This window comes from Buceros rhinoceros, unplaced genomic scaffold (genome assembly GCF_000710305.1).
Source record: "Buceros rhinoceros silvestris isolate BGI_N320 unplaced genomic scaffold, ASM71030v1 scaffold16120, whole genome shotgun sequence".
Classification (NCBI taxonomy): Eukaryota; Metazoa; Chordata; class Aves; order Bucerotiformes; family Bucerotidae; genus Buceros; species Buceros rhinoceros.
The window spans coordinates 47468-56366 of NW_010390330.1; the positions used below are offsets into that span (position 1 = coordinate 47468).

The 8899-nt window shown below is 43.9% G+C and overlaps 1 protein-coding gene across 1 annotated transcript in view; it reads right to left on the bottom strand.

Moving 5' to 3' along the window:
* Positions 1 to 6443: 6443 nt before the first annotated feature.
* Positions 6444 to 8899, bottom strand: part of GPN1 (GPN-loop GTPase 1) — a 14825-nt gene continuing 12369 nt past the window's right edge. Inside the window, exons 10-13 of the mRNA XM_010137462.1 lie at positions 8612 to 8651; positions 7843 to 7933; positions 7246 to 7353; positions 6444 to 6606 (exon numbers count right to left, since the gene is read on the bottom strand). Coding sequence (XP_010135764.1) covers positions 6518 to 6606; positions 7246 to 7353; positions 7843 to 7933; positions 8612 to 8651 — 328 coding nt within the window. The 3' untranslated portion in view covers positions 6444 to 6517. The remainder of the gene's footprint in view (positions 6607 to 7245; positions 7354 to 7842; positions 7934 to 8611; positions 8652 to 8899) is intronic.

An 8899-nucleotide genomic window follows, 5' to 3' on the forward strand; every position in this document is an offset into this window, starting at 1 on the left:
TCCCTACACACCTTTACCTATTCCTGTGCCTCATGAATTGATCTGTGTACATACAAGCACAAGTACAGACAGAGGAAGGATACGCTGGAAAGGCGGGTAGCATCGATACAGTGGACAACACATCATTGCTATTGTTCGTTCACCTCTGATCACTCTTCTGGCGTCATTTTTGTGTAAAATGGATGATTTCACAGTTGGCTTATATATCACTGCAGGAATTGGAGGACTAAATATTACATTGCCTGAATTACTTTGCTGCTGTACAGCAAAGGCTGGCAGCAGAAACAAGCCAGAAAATCATTATTTATGTGTGACAGTAGTTCATAGGAAGCCCAAAGATGAATCAGAGCCCTCTGACAGGTTCTGTATGAAGACAGCTCTTGGTCCATCTCATCACAGGTTTCAAAGGAATTAAGTTAACATAAGTTTTGTGAGCATCAGCTCCTTCACAGAGGCAGGGTGACTTTAGCCATCCCCTCTCCTGCTCGGCAGCAGCTGTCTGACCTGCAAGTAGAAGTATAGGTTGGGAAATCGCCATTCACATCACTCTATGTCATTTACAGAATGTGTTGCCTGTTCCCTGATTTTCAGGTCAAAAGAGATGGGTAAGAAGTAGGGAGTAAGGAAAAACATTGTATTGCAGTGAAAGCAGGAGCTGGGAAGAAGCTTAAACTACTGTGACAGGTCTACAAGAGAGCGATGGGCAGCAGAGATGCTGTGGGCTGGTGGGAGGCTTGTCTGGGGCTGTGGGACTGGAATCCCACAGTGCAGATAGTGTTGGGAGAAAGAGGACACAACAAGAACATGGTCAGGAAATAATTGTAGTGGAAATATAGGGAACACCAGGGAATGCCAGGTCTCATAAGAATACAGTTTGTTATTTTTAATTATTTCAAACCCACTTTCTGTTGTATTAAATGCAGAATGTTAATGAGGTAACATCTGTTGCCATTCACCCAGGCTCATTATCTACAGCTTCCTTTTGAGGGTGATGTATGTCATCTAATCATTTGTGTCATATGATTAGACTGGGGCTTACGAGCTAAAGGATATCTTGTTTAACATTAGAGCTGACCTTTTACCTGTATTTCAGGCACTTTATTACAGCTTGTAATTGATACAAAATTGAAGGTGCACTTGGTAAACAGTCCAGACCCTGTCTGCAGAACAGACATTTTGTTCCTGATCCCTTCAGTGTTCCTAATTGAATCTTTTACTTCTTAAATCTTTCAGATTTGATTACCTACTAACGCTGCTAGCTTTAGGATACAGATCTAAACCACCTGCATTGTAAGGATGGCTGGCAAATCTATTCTGTAATGAGTTTCATGCTTTTCCTTCCTTTAACTCACACTAATTTATCAATGGGAGCCAGAAGGGGAAAAACAACAAACCAAAGTATACTGTGTCACTGAGCACTCTCTTTCAAGGGGAAAAGTGCTTCTCTTAAATTCAGAGCAAGTTTTAATTACATATATATATATTTATACAGAAATAGCTAGTAATAGCTGTTGATTTTTGTTTCAATGAAAGGCATTAATTTCAAACTTTCCTTACCTGTACTAATAAAAAACACCTTGGCTGAGCCCCAGCGCAGTTTTGTTGTCGCTCTGCAGATCAGTTGCTCAGTCTCCTCCTGCTCCAGTTCAGGCTCAAACCCATTGTATGTCAGGGTGCAACAGGTAAAGGTATGGACTGCACTTGAAGTATTGCAGGTCAAATTACTTGTCCTAACCTCAGTTACATGCCATGAGAGTGGTTGGTGTCCTATTTCTTCTGACGTAAATTTCTAGTATCTATTTCCAGATTAATTAAGGTTGTGACCATCTTTTAGCATAATCAGTTCAGATGCCTCTTTGTATTCCCTAAGAACAGATTCACTTATCTTCCCTGTGCCTGAAGGGGCTCTTGGTTTTCAGCTGCAGGAATCCCCTCTTCATTCCCCAGCACTGGCCAAACCATGTTTTTCCCTCTTGTGTCTATCCTCTCTCAACAGCCCATTTGAATATGTATTTTTGGAATACAACCATCTCATTTTGCATTTTTAAACACAGCAAGGTTTGGCTCTTTTGTATTCAGGTGTGTACGATTTTTATGCTCTTCGCTTTAACCATGAGTAGTAAGAATTAGACTGGCAGAGCTGTAATTTATGTCATCTTGCTAGAAGTGAGTTGTTCATGGGCCGCAGCCCTGAGATCTGAAAGCTGCAGTTCACAGCACGCCAGACGTGGTGTCTGCTTAAAACACTTATCATGTGCTCAGTCCAAGCCATGTTTAAACCAAGGGGTTAGTGCAGAAGTTCTGCAGGGCACAAAGTAATGCTCAGCCATGTTCTCCTGCTTTGTAGCACCAGATGTGGTATCAAACATACACGGTCCTGTATTTTGAAGGGATGTTTGTCGCATTAAGATGGCAGCAACTTGGATCGTTTCTGATATCCCTAAAATGCTTTTTAAAAAAGTAGTTGTGACTTCTAAGTTAGGTCAAGGTCTCTAAAATCATAAGCAGGATTTTTTTCCAATTTATGTAATCGCCGGGTAAAACAGCACAAGCTGATTTGGAAACCTGTGAGCTGAATGAGGTTTTCCAGTAATTCATTTTTCCTTTTGTGAAGCCTTCACTATTTTACTCTCTCCTGCAGTACCTGAGGCTGCATGACCCTCAAAGGCACTTCAGAGTTACTTCTCCAATTAGCTTGGCTCCTCCTAAGGATACAGATTACACTCAGAAGCTGGTTGAAGCAATGAAGCCATTTGGGGTATTTGACGATCAGGAAGAACTGAGTCACGGGTATAACAAGACTGTACAATTCATTAACCTCTTGCTCTTTTAGAGCAAACTTAACACAAATTTTCATTACAGGCTGGTTGCTCTTGGGAAACTGAGTAACTTGGTCAAAGAACGGATTTCAGAACTTGGTGAGATTTTTTTGATACATTCTTATCAAAACAGCTGAAGCCTTTTTATTTCTTTTAGAGGCCATACTACTAGGATTCATGCTAAAGTTCAACTTTTAACTTTCTTTTTCACTTCAGCAAATCAGTAACAGTCCGTTAGACTAACAGATCTGTACAGGAGTGAGAAGACAGGGGGCATGGAGGCTGTTGTAGTCTTTCTAAACAACTTGTATGACAGCACAACTTGCTCATAGGTCAATGTGTATGTGTACCTCATATTCTAAAGTAAACTTCCCCCTTAAGCAGCTAATGTTGGTGGCAAAACATTGACACTTGGTTCTGGCAGACTTGAGTACACACTAAAGGTAGAGCTTCCATCACAGCTCCAATGCTTGAAAGTGACTTCCAACAGTAACAGAAGAAATTGAATTTCTTTGCAGGTGCTGACATAGATGCTACTTGTGTTGCTCCCAGACACATTGGAAGATCGGATTGATTTTTTTTCAGTCATTCTTTGGAAAACTAAAACATCTGGAGGAAATAAAAAAAAATTCTGAGAGTAAGCAAGCTCACTCAAAAATGTACAAATGGGAAACATGTTACAGTAACAGTGACAGCCAATAGATCATCCTACTGCCACCAAAGCTGTTTTGGACTTGGCATGAGAAGGCTGAAGGACCTGAGAGGGGGATCGGACTGGTCTTGCAAGCTTGCTCCTGGCCCACAAAGAGTACAGGACAGACCAGGGTGAGCATGGCAGCACAACCTGGGCAAGGGGACAGGGGAGGAGGCACTCTCCAGGCATACTTCCACACCCACCCTGTGTCCTCCTGAGGGCATTCAGCCTCAGCAGACCACCCCAAACCTCATTTCATGCTGGGTCAGTGGGGTGGCTTGGCCCCTCCAGGCTGCGCTGTCTCTCGCAGAGGCCATGAGCCACCAGGGAGGTGCAACCACTTGCCCCAGTCTCCTCTCCAGAGGAGCTGAACCCAGGCAAGAGGTGGGTTTGGTGCCAACCCCCCAGCCAGGAGGATACTGGAGTCAGCACAAGAGAATAGAATTCCTTACAATCCCAAGGAAAAGGAATCAAGCTGAAGGTTTAAGTATCCCTATCAAAGGAAAACATGGAAGAAGCAAGGCACTGCGGGGAAGGAGCTTCAATAGAGCTGGTGTGAAAGGCACAAAGAAAACACGTTTTTCCAAAGCATATAAGGCTCTAGAGCACGTAACGCACTGCCTCATCCTGCCTCTGTGAAGAGGAAATTCACAATTAATAGGAAAAGGTTGCTCTGACATTGTGCTCTGGGAGAGACAAGGACCGCCAGTCCAGTCAATCATACAGGCTCCAGTAATGCACCTTGTGCTGAGGCAGCCATGGGCAGCCACACCTGGATTCAACTCGCACCGATACACATTGCAGTAACCTATTGGTGTGATTAAAGAGACCCAAGATGGGCTGACGAGCAGCCTAGACTAATTTCAGTGACTGCTTTGCACAACTCGCAGCACTGCGTGAACACTCAAGGCAGAGTTGCATCTCCACTCTCCTCCATGTGCCACCTGCCACCCTTGGCTTTCCAACAGGCTAGGGAGGCTCCTCCAGCACGCAGGAAGGGGTCAAACTGCCATATGCACCAGCACACTTATCACAGTTGCCCATCTCAATAGCTCCTTCCTCTCCACATGCCTGTGGTTATTTACTTTAAGACCAGCTCTGTGCGGACACTGACAACAGGTTCAGGGGAGCACAGTGGACCCAGAACACTCAGGTGGCTGCCAGCTCCACATATCAGTCTGGAGAAGAGAAGGCTCCAAGGAGACCTTCTAGACGTCTTCCAATACTTAAAGGGGCCCTACAAGACAGGGACAATTTTTAATACGGCCTGTGGTGATAGGACAAGGGATGATGGTTTTAAACTTCAGACTAGAGAGAAGGAAGAAATTGTTTCTGCTGAGGGTGGTGAGACCCTGGTCCAGGTTGTGCCGAGAGGTGGGAGAAGCCCCATCCCTGGAACCACTGGAGGTCAGGCTGGCCCTTGGGGCTCTGAGCAACCCACTCTAGTCGCCGATGTCTCTGCTAATTGCCCGGGGGTTGGACTGGATGAGCTTGGAAGGTCCCTTCCCACCCAAACCAGGCTGTGATTCTGTGATTAACAACAAATATGTTATTTTAACCTTACCAGTACGCTACAAAATCTGTTTCAGCTTTGCTTCTGATAATACTTCTTACTGGTTTATCTAAATTCAGGACTGTTGTACGTGGTGAGACCCTGGTCCAGGTTGTGCCGAGAGGTGGGAGAAGCCCCATCCCTGGAACCACTGGAGGTCAGGCTGGCCCTTGGGGCTCTGAGCAACCCACTCTAGTCGCCGATGTCTCTGCTAATTGCCCGGGGGTTGGACTGGATGAGCTTGGAAGGTCCCTTCCCACCCAAACCAGGCTGTGATTCTGTGATTAACAACAAATATGTTATTTTAACCTTACCAGTACGCTACAAAATCTGTTTCAGCTTTGCTTCTGATAATACTTCTTACTGGTTTATCTAAATTCAGGACTGTTGTACCCTTGGAAAGCTCTACATTAACAAAGCAGTCAGAATATCAGAGCTGACAGTTACAGCTGGTTATCAAGTTTCCCTTCCCTGCCCCTACACTTCTAAAACACACAGAAACTCTTTTCCCAGAAACTTCAGCAGACCCTACTGCCAGATTCCCACCGAGAAATCTCTCTAGTGAGGCCACAGCATTGTGTGGAGGGAAAGAAAACCAAGATTCCAGAGTTTAGCAAGTGAACACCTGTGCCCCAGTCTCCTCTCCAGAGACTTTCCTGGTGCCTACCAGGAAAGCATTAGCGAGTCTCCAAGTCTTTGTCTACATTCCGTGTCAGCACCCACCTACAGAAACACCTTTGCTTTACATTACCTATGCATCTGTGCAGCCCGTACTCAGCCAGGCATACTTTGGGTGTGAGCCAAATCAAGACAGATTCTTTCTACTACTTTCCTCCTTGGGAACTTTCTTTACTCGGCATTTTCCTAGGAGGCATCTGTACTGTGTCTGTGTAATTACAGTGCATTTGCTGTCCATCTGTGTGGGCAGGCTGTAAGCACAGGAAAATGCCTCATATTAGAACAGTGAAATGAAATCTCCTGCTATCACCCATCACACCTTTGTTAGTACATAAAATACATTCAGTTAAAACCGAACCATCGAACACTAGGTTGATGGACTTTCACAGAGATGTTGTCACTTATGTCCTGGCTGCACAAGTAAACAGAACACACTTTTGAAGACCAGCAAGTACTCCAGATGCTAACGCTGTCAGAGTTCAAAATGTGAGCTCTCAACAGGCACATCTAAAATATCTGGAGCAAAAGAAAGTGCTGTCTGGTTCCTTCAACTTCAGAAAGTCACAGTGGCAGACGGCCAAGCATGCAGTCAGTTGGATACAAGATCTTCAACTCATATGACCAACAGCTACTGCAGGAAGAAATACATAAATACATCAGAAGAAGCTCTTCAGATAGAAGACCTTATGCATGGTACCATGCAAGTTTCTTTACGCTGTTCCTTTACTTTTAACTCCATTACAAGGGACTCCAAACACTCCATTTCTGAAGGTCTCATTCATTCGGGTTCCTCCTCTGGTATTTCATCCGTGTCTCTTGCATGAAGTTTCTGAAGGCTGGCTCTTCATGACTCTCCTCAGTAACTGGGGGAAAAAAATCTACAGGTCAGCCCTAGTTCAGCACTTGTTCTACTTGTGTTACTGAAGGAAGCTAAAGTCAGGCTAGTCAGAGCAACACAGAAAGTCTATTTGATCTTCATGACAAGGTAAAAGAAGTAAGTGATCCTAAATTAAATGGAACAGAGAAAGAATGAAGATTAAGCCTGCAAACTATATGAGAAAAAAAAAAAAAAAAATCACACCCTGTAAGAATTCAAAAGATTGCCTTAAGACCAGGAGCCACAGGAAAAGGGAAGAGAGCAAGGGGCTGAAATTATAAGGCCAGAAAGGTGATGAAGCATATTGTGCATTAGTCAGGTTCAGAGGTCACTGCATGCTCCAAGCATAACAAATTGTCTGGTTTACGTGTGTGACACACTTATTACAAATAATTACTTGCATAGAAGATTTACAGTTGAACTTTTACAAAGGTTGGAGAGCGATGCCACTGGGCTAAGCTCCGCACCTGGGCTTCTGCCACAGATCTGGACACCTCAGCTTAGGTGACTGAATGTTTTCTTGTTTTCTAGGCTCGTTACAGCCAATCCAGTTAATGAAAGACAGAGAGTATTTCCTGACTAGAGTGGCCGCTTTTAGACCAGATCAGATCCCTCATTCCCTTACCTTCATGGTCAATGTCATCAGTATCACTCTCTGTCTCTTCTTCTTCATCAAGAGTTCCTCGTGTTAGGATCAACTCAGAGGGACCCATGGCAGAAGCGTCATCGGACCCTTGAAGGGAACAGAAATGGCTGTACACACACTGCCTGCTAACACGTAAGTCAGCTCCTGCCCTGAAAACTTCTATTTGCACATAAATACAGCAACTAATACCTACTCTAAAAGGGCAGAAAGTGACTTCTGGATTCCAGAGATACAGGACAGACTGCATCAGCACCACACCTCAGAGAAGGCAACAGAGCAACCAACAGCAGAGCTTCCATATACTCTCATTGGACTGTTTCACCTTTTCTGAAGCATGTCATTACTTTCAGTACATCCATTGCTTTATCTTTACAGCGGGGTTTCTTCTCATGCCTGTGACTGACACATAGAAGAGCTAAGCCTGACCCATCCCATGGGAACTACAGCACCATTCCTCTTCATTAACAGGAAGTGCCATCACGCTTTTGCTGTGAAGGCAGAAAAGCACTATAGGACTTCTCAAGGCAGACTCTTCAGACAACTTCTGCAGTAAACTTCACCTTCCTGGTAAGGTACCTGCAAGTGTGTTGCCCTGCACACACACGCTGCCCATGTCCTTCCACAAGTGTTCCAGTTGCTCCCTCTTCTGTTTATTTTGAGCTTCCTCCTGTAGGTACAAAGTTACACATGGATTCTGCGTGCATTTACAACATCAGTACCAGAGCAATCTCACCCAGTACTACCAGTCTGTGCCCCAGTCAGAAAACAGGTCAGTAAGCAGGTATTACATTACAACTAAGGTCACAGAACTTTTGGTTAAACATGATGGGCTTCAAGAACATTTTCAGCAGCATCAGGAAGCTAAACTCCATGAAGTTGTGCCTGCAGAGAACTGTCCTTTGGACAGCTGGAACTCCAGGTGAGCAGAGCTCCTGATTTTGGTACTGCAATTCAGTCTTTGGTATTAATTGTCTAAGTCTGCACTCTTTACTGGTGCAGAAAAATACAGTCACGTTCTCAACAGATAGCTTTGGAAAGTTATTTTTCAAAAAGTCTCTATCCTTCTGTATGGAAGATATAAAAATCTTCCCTGGCCATTTTCTCACAATTTTCCCAAATAAATTATTAGCACTAAACCACTGAGCAACATCTTCCTTACATAACATCTTTGTTTCTGTAAAGCTATGCTCCATCAATCTAGGAAAAGATGACATGTAGTGAGCTTCAGGACACGAGTGTTTCCACACTGAGTATCATTAGTAAATGGAATGTCAGACCCACCCAACACAGGCAATTGTGTGCATAAAAGAGACACTGCCCGAGTATACAGGAGTTAAAAACTCACCAGTGTTTTCCTCAGGCGCTCATATTCTGGACGGTATTCTCTGAAAAGAGAAATAAAGGGAGTACATTCACTCTGAACTAATGCACGATTTATAGCAAATCATCTTGGAGGCTTGTTTCTACTCCAAAACAAGTTTTCTCTAGGCTTTCATGTTTGAGAGACATTTCAGAAAGACTAATGGTACATTACACCCAGATTTGGATTCTGAAACCAAGTTAGTTAACATACTTCAGTAAAATTGCCTTGTTAGATAAGAAATTAAGCCAGCTCAACTAAGGCAGTCACTTC